Source organism: Lichenostomus cassidix, chromosome 2, assembly GCF_008360975.1.
Source record: "Lichenostomus cassidix isolate B80296 chromosome 2, HeHo_3.0, whole genome shotgun sequence".
NCBI lineage: Eukaryota > Metazoa > Chordata > Aves > Passeriformes > Meliphagidae > Lichenostomus > Lichenostomus cassidix.
Genome location: NC_139482.1, coordinates 150,787,960 through 150,800,535, shown reverse-complemented (window position 1 = coordinate 150,800,535; position 12,576 = coordinate 150,787,960). Strand labels below are relative to the sequence as shown.

Sequence of the window (12,576 nt, the reverse complement as noted above, 5' to 3'; positions counted from 1 at the left end):
TGTGGTTTCCCTGCCCACCTTCCCCTCCATGGTTTGGATCTTGGCAGCAAATTACAGGCAAGAAAATCATTAAGAGTTTAACGAAGTGTGACCTGATGGTCCATAGGTTTCTGGGAATTCCCACAGCACTGTATCCCATTTTAGGACAGGGAAAAAAAACTCCAGGAAAACCAGGATCAGTTTGTTTTAAGTTAGAATTTCTGTTTTAGAGCAAAGCACCGAAGAGAGTCCATTGTACCTGAGTAGAGATTTTCCTGAATTTTTGGGAGAGAAGTAACTAAGAAAAAGTAGGAGAGCAACCTGCACTTGCCACTCTCATGGAAAAGATGTGATTCCTGATGTTCAGGAACCATTTTGGTCCCATCACTTGGCAGAGAAGCTCCTGAGTGTCTTTGCACATCCCCCTCAGGTATTTTTGATGCTGAGGAGATTTCCCAAGCCTTTTCTTCTCCAGGCTGGGCAATTCCAGCTCCCTCAGCCTCTCGTTGATACTCCAGTCCCTTCATCATCTGTGGTTTTGCCTTGGATTCTCTTTGTCTCTCTTGTACTGGGAAGCCCCAAACTGGACCCAGTATTCCAGGTGTGAACTATCACAGCTGAGCAGAGGGAAAGGATCCCTCCTGGGCTTGCTGGCAACACTTGGAATGCCAAAAAGATCCCAAACCACGTGTCCCAATCCAACAGGACCAATCCAAAGCTCCAGGCTTTGTTAAAATTACTGCACTCTGCATTAAAGAAGGGGGAAAAAGAGCAGGAAGGGGATTTAACCTGAACATCTGGGACTCCTGGCTGCTTTCTGTGAGGTTTTGTGGAATCTCAGCATCCCACTGACTCCAGGCTTAATGGCAGAGAACCCCAGAGTTTATAAATTTATTTAACTTAAGGAATGCCAGTTCCCACCCAAACCCTAAACCTTCCTGCAGAAGATCCCAGAGTGCTCATTATTTTTTTTAATTTTTGCCCTTGGAATTCTGGTATTTGACCCCAGAACTCAGAAGTGGATGCAAAAATGGGACAGAAAAGTGCTAAAAGTGAGGTTGGAACCTTGAATCCTGTGCACATTTTGCCAAAAAGAGGAAACAGCAGGAGCCCAGATGTTGCTCCTCTCTCCCTCTTCCTTCCAGTTTTGTTCTTGGAAAAATATCTATTTTTAAAGCATGGTTTCAGCTCGAGATATCCATGATTGAAAATAAGGGATGATGGGTAAAAGTGCCAGTCAGTGCTGGATAAGGAAGTGCAGGGATTTGAGGGACGCAGATTTAAATGTGGAAAATCCATCCTGATCCATCTTAGCCACACCTGTTTTTTTCTCAGTCCACAAATCCAAGTGAGAATATTTTAGGGAAAGGTGAGGCTCTTGTTTCCTGGTAAACCTGTGGATAATCCTGTATGTTTTGATTTCTGCTGGTCCCCAGCTTTGGAGGGAAGGGATGGCAGGGAAAGAAGGATGTGGGGAGGGACACTCCAGCTGCAGAGTACCTGGAAAGGGAGGAGAGTGTGGAATGTGGGGAAGGAGAATGAATTTGAACATAATAATTCCAAGTCCAGCTGTGCCCAAGTCCCAACTACCACTGGATTAAGCCAGGATTTAACAAACCCAGCCTGCCTTGGATAATTTGATACCAGGAGAGGTGAGAAGAGGCAGCTCAGAGCATCCAGACTCGGCTGCTTCCACCTTCAGGGATGATCCAAGCTCCCATTTCTGAGTTGCTCCATGACATCAGCCCGGGGTGGTGTCACTTGTAAAGTGCCATTTTCCTGCTCTGGTAGAGGTACATGTAGGCGTCACAAAAGAGGCGTTTGGCCACCCCATCCATGTCCCGAGGCTGCTCCAGGGCCAGCACAGCCAGGGGCAAGTCCAGGTATTTGGCAACTTCCGGGCACAGCGTCACCGTGGGAATGTTGAAGCCATTTTCACCACCTAAGACAGAAAGGAGGAGGAAAATCCCAAATGAGATCCCAAAGGGATGAGTTCCTACAGCTCCAGCAGATCCCAGCACACTCAATGATCATGCAGAGCCTCAGCTGGGAGATGTGGAGGCCAAAAACACTGGAAGAGGCTGGATGGGGGGAGAATATCCAGCTTCCCATGCCTAAAGGGGGACTTGGGACAAGGGATAGAAGGACAGGACACAGGGAATGGCTTCCCACTGCCAGAGGGCAGGGATAGATGGGATATTGGGAAAGAATTCCTTCCTGTGAGGGTGGTGAGGGGCTGGGATGGAATTCCCAGAGATGTTGTGGCTGCCCCATCCCTGGGATTGTTCCAGGCCAGGTTGGACAGGACTTGGAGCAACCTGGGATAGTGGAAGGGAGTGGAACTGGGTGAGCTTTAAGGCTCCTTCCAACCCAAACCATTCCATGATTCTATGATAAATACAAAGTGGGGAAGGACAGGAGAACAATCCATGCCCACAAGCTGAGCCAGGTGGGATGGCACCCCAAATCTCATGTTTGACCACAGTCAGAGGCTGGAAGCACCTGAAAGAACTCCCACTTGCTTGGCTTGGCCACTCTGGAATCCAGTTAAATGGAAGCAAAATCCAGAGAGAGCATACATTAGAATTTAGACTCTATCAAGGAGAAAATTTTAATAATTTTCCTCTCAAGTTCCCAGGGAAAAAGGGGGACTGAGCAGCCCCTGGCAGCTTCCCACATCCCATATCCCAACCCCACTCCCATTCCCTCACCGTGCCGGTCAGCCATGCTGTCGAAGAACATCCAGTGCTCGTTGCCAGGTCCATATTTCACAAAGGACACATAGTGACTGGTCTCGATGCAGAGCACTGCAAAGAGCTCCAGCTTCTCCCTGGGGACCTGCTGGCAGCCCCGGGCACTCCAGCTGTGGAATTCCTCTGGAATGTGCAGCCTCCTGGGTTTGTGGGCTTTGCGGCAGCGATGGGAATGAACCTGAGGAGAAAGGACAGGGTGGCATTGGCAGAACTGGCCCTGGCCTGCCAGGAAGAGAGGGCAGAGGGCAGAGTCCTGATTTATGCCCTGCTGATGTGATTCCCATGCTCCCTGCTTGCTTGGGAATGGTGGTGTGGGAAGAGCCTGGCAGCAGGAAGCTGAAATGGGACATTGTCACCCTCCAAGAGGCAGAAACTGTGGGAATGGAGAGGCAGCAGGGAGGGCTCAGCACTCAATTCCTGCAGGATTCCTCCTTATTTATGGAACAGGTTCTCCAGAGAAGCTGTGGTTGTCCCATCCCTGGAATTGTTCAAAGCCAGGTTGGATAGGGCTTGGAGCAACCTGAGATAGTGAGCAGCATCCAGGGGGTGGAACTGGAGGAGCTTCAAGGTCCTTTCCAATCCCAGCTTTTCTATGATTCCATGATTATTTAGGCTCTGTGTAAGTAGTGGGTTCACCAACCTTTGGCTCCTGGTGGGAATGACCCTCAGGAAAGGGCTGCTCAGTGCCCAACACCCACAGGGAAATGTTGGGATTTTGGGAACAGCCATGGGAAATACCTGTCTGGAGCAGGAACTGCAGAACTGCTTCAGTCCTGTGGCTGCGAACACCTTGTCCTTGAAACACTCTGAGCATTCCAGAGTGGCAACATCTCCACACAGGCAGCATTCCCTGGGACCTGCCAGGGAAACAGAGCTCAAAGGCTGTGTCTTCTCTAGATCCCACCTAAAATTCAGCTTTTCCTGCCAAAACTGGCATTTAGGGAAGAAGAATCCCACCCCAAAGAACCCAGATCTGGTTTCTCACAGATCCTCATCCATAACTTACTGTCCAGCAGCAGATCTGTTATATCCAGTTCCAAGGAAGGGATGATTTTGCTAAACATTTTATATTCCTTCCCAAAACGTGGCATTTGGATGATGAAGCAAGATGGGATCTGGGAAAAGAAAGGGAAAGGAGTCACCCTGCCAGAAGGGCCAAATCTCAGAGATTTCTCACTGAATTTGCTGCTGGGAATAAAAACTTTTTTTCTGTGGTTACTCACAGGGAAACAGGGAAAGCAGAGGCCTTTTCCTGAGTCATTCTTGGATTCAGTGTTGGATATAAAACATCCAAACCCTCACAGGTACTTTGGGAAGAAAGAAAAGCAGGAAAACAGAAGGAAACTGGACTCACCTCCACCAGCTTCAGATCTGAGGACAGGAAGGAGCGTTCCACCAACTGCTGCACATCGGGAACCACCAGATCCTCCTGTTTATCCATAAATATCTGGTAGCAGTAACAATCATGCTCCTTCTGGCCTCCTGACCTGCAAGGAGAGAGGTCATGGGATTGGGGATGTGGTGACACAAAAATTGGAGCTTCCTGAGGTTTGTCCTGGGAGAACACCTGAGCTCAAGGCACCGAGGGTGGTTTGGTGCTACACAAAGCACTTTTTTCCACCCAAAAATACCAAATTTGTGCCAGAGGAAGAGGAGGAAAGTAAGAATTTTGGCCTTGTTATCCCTTTGGAGCACCACATCCTGCTCCTATCAGCAAAATTCCATTTTCCCTCGATATAAAGGATAATTTCATATTTAAATCGACGGATGCTTCGATGAAGGATGAATTTAAAAACGCATCCAAAAAGCCAAACTCAAGGTGAGTTGTGCCCAGATCTCCCAGAATCCCTACAGCCAGCACGGAAAGGATTTCCTTGGGATGACCCCATGCAGGGGAGCTGCAGCACAGAGTCCTCTTTGTGCTCAGCCTTTCCCAGCACTCCACGATCCACGGCTCGAGCGGCGGCTCCACAAAGGAGCACAGAAATCCAACAATTCCCTTTCTGTGCTCCCAAACAGCACAGTTATTTTTGGCTTCCTTCAGCCTCTCATCCTCTTTGTAGAGTCCCAAAAAACTGGGACTGCATCCATGGACTGCCTGTTTGAGAGGCTGTGGGAGCTGAGCCAGCTTGGCAGCCTGGACACATCCCAAATTCATCCAAAGGCCGTCCGATATTGCTGGATCTGCCCTTAAGTCGGACATCACCTTTCTCAAACCACTTCTGGCTCTCCCTGAGTATGGCACAAGGTTTTTGTCCCAATTTTCTGAAGGCAGCACCCTCCAGGGAGAGCTCTGAAGTGTCTTTTCCCAGATGGAAAGGTCACAACGAGGCTGCTGTTAAGAGAAGCAGGAGGAGCTGCACAAAACTCAGAGCTGTGATTCCAAAAAAGTCTGATGGAAAGGGACAAGTGACCCTCCAGGGATCGTGAAGTGGAGAATTAATGAGCCTGGCCTTGGGAATTGCATCCCTCAGCTGTGGAAACTTACTGGAGTTTCAATAGTGGCTCAATTCCCAGGATCTGCTGCATTATGAGGTTGAGGAACTCCTCAGGATCTGGAAAGAGAGAGGAAAGGATGAGCCACACCATGCCAGGAATGGCCTTGTCCCACTGCATCCAAGAGCTGCCAGATAAACCTGAGCCAATGTTCCATGAATCTGGAATTTTCTCTTTGGGTTAGGGGACAGTTGGGATAAAGGCTGGAAGCACTTGGTTAAGGCACAAATCCCAAGGGGAGCAGGAAAATGCCAACCAGCCTTCAGATACTGCATTTCCATGGAATTCCTGGATGGTTTGGGTGGGAAGGGACCTTCAAGACCACCCAGTTCCACCCCCTGCCATGGGCAGGGACACCTTCCACTATGCCAGGTTGCTCCAAGCCCTGTCCAACCTGGCCTGGAACAATTCCAGGGATGGGGCAGTCACAGCATCTCTGGGAATTCCATCCCAGCCCCTCACCATCCTCACAGGGAGGAATTCCTTCCCAATATCCCATCTATCCCTGCCCTCTGGCAGTGGGAAGCCATTCCCTATGTCCTGTCCCTCCATCCCTTGTCCAAAATCCCTCTCCAGCTCTCCTGGAGCCCCTTTAGGCACTCTAAGGGTACAGAGAGATTAAAAAGCTGAAAGGATTTTACATGTGAATTTTGACATTAATTAACATCAGCACCTTATTACAGCACATTCCTGGAAGAAGCACAAAGGGAAGTTGCCAGATGGTGCCTGGATGAGGCAAAACACAGGGAAGCAGCCCAAGGAAAGGCTCCAGAGAGCTCCTTACCTTTCTCAGCGTTGGTAAAGCTGGAGCACTGCCCCTTGTCCGTGAGCTGCTCCCGGAGGTGCATCACGCTGCTGGCCCTGACAAAGCCAGTCCTGGGAACAACAACCAGCTGCAGGTGATGGGAATCATGGAATGGCAGCTGCAGGCGATGGAAATCATGGAATGGCTTGGCTTGGATGGGATCTTAAAGATCACCCAGCACAACCTGCTGTCATGGGCAGGGATGGCACCAATGAGACCAGGTTGCTCCAAGCCACATCCAACCTGGCCTGGGACACTTCCAGGGATGGGGCAGCCACAGCTTCCCTGGGAATTCCATTCCAGTGCCTCATCACCCTCACAGGGAACAATTTCTTCCCAATATTCCATCCAAATCTATCCTCTATCAATTTAAAACCATTTGTCCTTGTCCTGTATGAACACCTTTGGATGTGGCTGCCAGGTTTCCCTCAGTGCCAGGTAACTCCTTCAGGGCAGCAGAGAAGGAATGAAGGCAGATGGGACAACTTCCAGCATTCCCTCCACTCACCTTCGGAGGGGATTGACAATCTCATCCCGCAGAATTCCCTGGACATTCCTGTCACACAGTGGGAAGGGCATGAAGAGCATGGAGTCCAGCACAGATGTACAGGAGAAGAGGCTGTGGGAAGAGTGGGATGGGTTTGAATTTGAGGGCTTGGAAGCAAGAGCTGGAACCAAAATGTGGTGCTGGTGACAGCTGATGGCTTTGATGCTCAACATTCCATGCATGGAATTACAGGGAGGTGAGGGAAGCACATCTGCACAGTGAGGCACACCTGGTGAAATGAACACTGGGAGAAAGCAAGGGAACAGCCCAGGCAGAAGGAAATTCCTACTTTGCAGCCAAGACTGCTCAGGGAAGGGCATCACTGAGTCTTTTCCTCTCCAAACAGGGAAGTTGGGATGTCCTGGGTGGGTTCTTTGGAATGATTCCAGCCAGAACTTCCACAGGGACAGAGTCAGCATGGTCCAAGTCCAGAAAAATACAAGCTCTCAGCACCCTGAATGACAGACATAGGGGGTCTTCAGGGCTGGAAAACCTGCTGGATTTGGGAAGATCAAAAAACAGCCTGGAGGTTGCATCTCCACAGTTACATCCTGCTCTACACCAGTTAAACTTCCAGCCAACTTGGAAATCCAGGGAACTGCTGCAATTTGGGACTCTGCCCAATTAAAAAGCCACTCATTTAAGGAGACTGCACCACCCAAGCAGGGCCTTACCTGAAGAGAGCTGCATCCATGTAGCAGGAATTACAATGGCCTTGGATGCCTTTCATCCGCCCTCGGAGAACACGCACTGCTGCCTCATTCCTGAGGGGAGGAAAACTCTCTGGAGTTTCTAGAAGAACTTCTTGTCCTCCTGCAAGAAAAGGAATTTCCTTCACCACCTCATCTGGGTCAGCTCTGCCCTTCCTTGAAACCCCAAAAGTCTGAGCTGAGTCTACAACTCTCAAATTTAAGGTGGCTTCTCAATCCAGTTTTTCCTAAATCACTTACAAATCTTTCACACTTGTGGGATATTCCTTAAGGATCTATTTAGGTTGGAAAATACCTTTAGGATCATTGAGCCCAACTGTTAATCCAGCCAAGGATGTGGTGTGGCGTAAACACCAAAAAACAACACTCAAAGAAAGGGAAGAAACGCTGCCCATGGGGTTTTTCCATATCCTTCTCCCATCACAGCCCTGTTTTCCTGCTTCCCAGAGGACTCACTGTAATCCCCGAGGGCCAGGTCAGAGTTGGGAAAGTTCTGGAAGCGCATGTCGGGCTGGCAGGAATTCAGCCTCACGAAGAGGCCACGCTTTGGGGCGCAGTGGAAGTAGGACTTGCCCAGCCACTCTCCACCTGTCACCCCCTTGTCTTCATCCTGGGAAAAAAACATCAGGGAAGAGCCTGAGAGAAGGATTTTTGGAATTATGGTTGGAAAAAAGCTCTAAGATCGAGTCTAACAATGCAATGTTGTCAAGGCCACCTCTAGGTTGTGTACCCAAGTGCCACATCCACAGGGATGGGGACCTCAGCCCTGCCCTGGGCAGCTGTGCCAGGGTTAGACAACCCTATCCACGAAGGAATTTTCCAAATATCCAACCTAAACCTCCCCTGGAGCAGTTTGAGGCTGTTTCTTCTTGTCCTGTCCCTTGTTCCCTGGGAGCAGATCCTGACTCCCACCTGGCCCCAACCTCCTGTTAGGGAATTTAGAGAGCCAGAAGGTTCCTCCTGAATCTCCTTTTCTCCTGGATGAGGCTTCCCAGCTCCTTCAGCTGCTCCTGGTGCTCCAGACCCTTCCCAGGTCCATTCCAGCCCCTCAACACCTTGCACCTGAGGATCCCAAAATTTCATCCCCCCACATTCAACCACTCCCACCAGCACTCCCAGATCCCTTCCCAGCTTTCCAGCCCTACCAGTTCAACTCCAGCCATTTTGTCCTTGATTTGGGGCAGGTAGCCCAACCAGCGGATGATTCCTGACACTTGATTCCCCTTGTCCAAGGTGATCTGGACCATGGAGTTCACTTCCAGGGGTGAATTCCCACCTTCCCCCTCCTCGCTGCTCTCGCTGATCTCTCGTTTCATTGGATTTGGTTTTCCAAAGCCCACATCAGAGTCAAATGTTGGGAAAAAACCTGATGGAAAACACAAAACATCAGGAGAGGTGGGATTTCAATGCTCTGGATCTCATCTAATTCCTTCTATTTTTGAAATTCCAGACTACACACACAAGCAGGAAGCTGAGCACCAGGGACATAAGGTGTAATTCCCAGCATGACAAGCTGGTCTAACAGGATGAGAGAGAATGATCCTGCTCTTTGTTTCCCTGCTCTAAGCTTCACATTCTAACCTCTTGCTAGTCCTGGAGCTAATCCAGCCCTTCCCAGACTGCTGGAATGGCAGCAAGGGGTTTATTTCCTAATTTCTCTACTAATTCCTTGTCTTGTCCAACAATTCCCACCATTGCTGCTGGCACCTGAGCCTCTCCCACTAGGATGAAGCTCCTCCTCTGTATTTTATAGCTGAATTAAAGACTCTTTAACCAGTGGTGCCTCTTCCCTGAAGGAATTCTGTGCTACATTCAGCTTCTACTTCCTGACAAATGGGACTCAGCTTCAGCTGCCTCACGCAAAGAATTTTGTGTGGAACTTGAGGTTTTTCCATATATCCTGATCTGTTAAGACAAGCTGAGGGTTTTAATGGAATTTCAGCAGCAGAGAGGGAATAAATCCTAAATCCCACTGAATGGACCCAGGGAAGATGCATCCAAAAATCACCTACTTTGCAAGCTCTCCTTCACAACAGAATCCATTGGGATTTCCCTGAAAATGTCAGTTGTTCCTTCTTCTTCCTGAAAGGAGGGAAAAATCCATCAGCTAGGGAAAAATCCATCAGCTAAACACTGGAATATGAAGGAATTTTTTAAACAGGCCTGGAAAGTTTGCATGTGAGCTCACGTTCCTTTTGGCCACTCCCTCTACTTCTCTTTCACATCCAACCATAATATGTTTTTTCCTTTAAAATCCCAAAAACACTCATGAAAAAGCTGCTCTTACCGGGCAAACTTTCACGAACCACTGGCTCCCTTCCCTGTAAACTGCCATGGCAATTCCTTTGGTGAGGATCCCATCCACATAGAAGCTGACAGCATCTCCTACTTTCACGGGAACCACCTCCTCTGTGTCCTGTTTTCCCAGCTTCTGCTTCCCATAATCATTGCCTGATGTAGGAATAAACTGGACTTTGCTGAAGGGCAGGAAGATCCCACAGTTCCTCTTGCACTTGAAGTACTCTGTGCCGTGGTACGATCCGTCGCTTCTCCCTCTGTTTTCCCCCTCTCCCTGAAAGGGGAAGGGGAAGGGAAGTTACACACAGAAATATCAGGGAAAAATGAGGAATTCACTGCCTTGCCCCCTTTACCTGCAATTCCACCCCGAAAAACACTGGAGTCAGCACAGCCAAGCTGGGCTTGTAGATGCTCCCGATGTAGCGCACGACTCCCGGGAAAAATTCCCGCTCCACCTCCACCATCACATTTTGTCCTGGCACAGCTTGGAGAGCTCCTTCCAGGCTCAGCCTCTCCAGGAAAAAATTCAAGCGCTCACTGTGGCTCCCGATGGCCAGGAGGAATCCTGCAGCTTCCTGGCGCACGGGCTGCAGGATTTCCAGGTTGATGGTGACCGTGGAGCTATCGTCCAGCATGATGACCTTCAGGAAGCAAGCCGGGGGTCCATCCTCGGAAAAATTCCGCAGGTAGTTCCTCTCAGTGCAGAAGCATAAATTCCCAGCTTGGAAGTACTTGTTTCCATAGGCACAGTCCTCTGTCAGGATGTAGAAGCAATTCCCATCTGCTGCTGGAGGCTGGAGGTTGGACATCGTGGTTTGCCTGGGTTGGGAGAGTCAGAGCAATGGAGATTTATGAGTGTTGGTGCAGAATTCCCAAACAATCCGGGGTTGGAAAAGGTTTTAGAGCCAACCCCAGGCTCAAAGCCTCACCCAGTTGAGCTTGAGCATCTCCCAGAGCCTGCCTGCTCCCTTTTCCCAGGTGTTTAATCACCCTCGTGGTGACTCAAAATTCCATTGAACCCAGTTTTCCACATTCCTGCTCATCCCTGTGGCACATCCATGGGAAGAGTCCAGCTCTGCCTTCTCCACTAAACCCTCCTAAGAAGAGGCTGTACAAAAAAAAAAAAAAAAAGGCATGGAAAGGTTTGGGTTGGGAGGAACCCTAAAGATTCCACGGGCAGGGACAGGTTCCTTCCCCTATCCCAGGTTGCTCCAAGCTCCATCCAACCCTTCCAAGAACAATTCCAGGGATGAGGTGGCTGCCACAGCTTGTCCAACCTGTTCTAACCCTGTCCACCCTCATTAAATTCCACATTTTCTTCCCTTACTCACAGGAGTGAGGCAAAGGATAAATTCTGCCTTTAAAAATTCCTTGAGAATGGAATTTCTGTTCTGTCACTGGAGCTCCTCAGCATTGCTACATCACAGGAATATTCAAATCATATGCAAAACACCTACTGAGGTGCTAAAGATCTCCAGCTTTCCCAAAAAATAGATGTAATTATTTACTATACATTAAAAGAAAAGCAAATATTTGGAAGCGGGAATATGTTTTGGTGCTTATTTTCTTAGTTGAATTCTGGTAGTGAAATTCTGGCAGTTCAAATCCCAGCACCTAAAATTCTAATAGTTAAATTTAACTACTAGAATTCCAGTAGTTAAATTGCAGTAGTTAAATTCCAGTAGTAATTAAAATCCAGTCACTAAATTCCACTTTTTACCCCTCCCCATCTCTTCTTTGATGATTCCATGGGGAATCAGGACCCAAAATCTTTGTTACAACATAAAGAAAGGGTGAATAAAATTAAAAAAAAAAAAAATTAAAAATAAACCCTTTCCCTCACTGAAAGCCTAAAATAAATTGGTTTTGTTCCGATTAAATTCCCAAGAATAAACTATTTTATTAATCAAAAATCCCAGGAATAAACTGTTTTTCTCATAAAAATAACCATGAATAAATTTTCCTCATCAAGCCCATTTTCCTCATGAAAGCTCCAGAATAAACAATTTCCTCATCAAAAACCACACAAATAAACCATTCTCCTCATAAAAAGAGGAAAATAAACACTTTTAAAATCACAAAACCTGCAAGAATAAACACTTTCCTCATCAAAAAGCAAGAATAAACCACTTTATTCATCAAACCCCAAGAATAAACCGTTTTCCTCATCAAAACCCTCCAAGAATGAGTAATTTCCCTCATCAAAAGCACAAAAATAAACCATTTTCTTCCTTAAAAGCCAAAAATAAGCCTTTTTTTCCTCATGAAAAACGCAAAAATAAACCATTTCCCTCATCAAACACTACGAATAAATCCCTGTTCCTCATTTTCAAAAACACAAGAGCAATTCCTCTTCCCCATCAAAACCCCGGAATAAACCCTTTTCCCCACCAAAAAGCCCGAGAATAAACAATTTTATTCGCCAAAACCCAAGAATAAACAGCTTTTCTCATGAAAATAAACAAGAATGAATAATTTGCCTTACATAAACACAGAAATAAACCATTTTCCTCCGGAAAACACAGGAATAAACCCTTGTCCTCATGGAACTCGGGTACTTAAGACAAAATATTCCCAATTACCCCCGATTTATGGGAATAAATCCCTGTTTTCAGGGCTCTGAGCGAGGTTTGGATTCGACCTCTCCCCCCTCCCCTCACCGTCTCCGCCGCTCCGGCACTTCCGCGTCTGGGCGCGCGCGCGCCCCGGCAGCCAATGGGAAGCGGCGGACAGAGGCAGGCAGCCAATGGGAAGAGGCAGGTGGAGGCAGGCAGCCAATGGGAATGAAGGGCGGGGAAGTAGGTGGGGGAAAGGGGCGTGGCTGGGTGGTCGGCCCCGCCCCCTGCTGGACGGCAGGGGGAAGGCGGGAGGTGCGTGAGGGGAGGAGGGAAGAGGTTGTTTGCACGGCCTCAAATCACTGTGGATTCGCGTGTTTCCATGGCCCCAAATCCCTGTGGATCCCTGGAGTGTGTGTGTCCCCATGGACCT

The 12,576-nt window shown here is 48.4% G+C and overlaps 1 protein-coding gene across 4 annotated transcripts; it reads right to left on the bottom strand.

The window, feature by feature from the left end:
- Nucleotides 1-941: 941 nt before the first annotated feature.
- Nucleotides 942-12,294, bottom strand: LOC146442519 (ubiquitin carboxyl-terminal hydrolase CYLD-like). 4 transcript variants are annotated; one of them, XM_085053709.1, is made up of 15 exons: nucleotides 12,249-12,294; nucleotides 9,942-10,407; nucleotides 9,578-9,862; nucleotides 9,303-9,372; nucleotides 8,436-8,656; nucleotides 7,747-7,900; nucleotides 7,255-7,393; nucleotides 6,542-6,652; nucleotides 6,013-6,104; nucleotides 5,221-5,287; nucleotides 4,087-4,219; nucleotides 3,739-3,847; nucleotides 3,471-3,589; nucleotides 2,691-2,910; nucleotides 942-1,921 (listed from the first exon to the last, which is right to left on the bottom strand). In XM_085053709.1, exons 2-15 carry the CDS (start codon nucleotides 10,395-10,397, stop codon nucleotides 1,737-1,739), a joined length of 2,361 nt encoding a protein of 786 aa, XP_084909835.1. In that variant the 5' UTR covers nucleotides 10,398-10,407; nucleotides 12,249-12,294; the 3' UTR covers nucleotides 942-1,736. The 4 variants fall into 4 exon arrangements, with proteins under 4 accessions (XP_084909835.1, XP_084909837.1, XP_084909836.1 ...); XM_085053711.1 differs by having other exon boundaries at nucleotides 9,942-10,696; nucleotides 12,249-12,277; XM_085053710.1 differs by lacking the exon at nucleotides 12,249-12,294 and adding an exon at nucleotides 12,074-12,242 and having other exon boundaries at nucleotides 9,942-10,696.
- Between the last annotated feature and the right edge of the window lie 282 nt (nucleotides 12,295-12,576).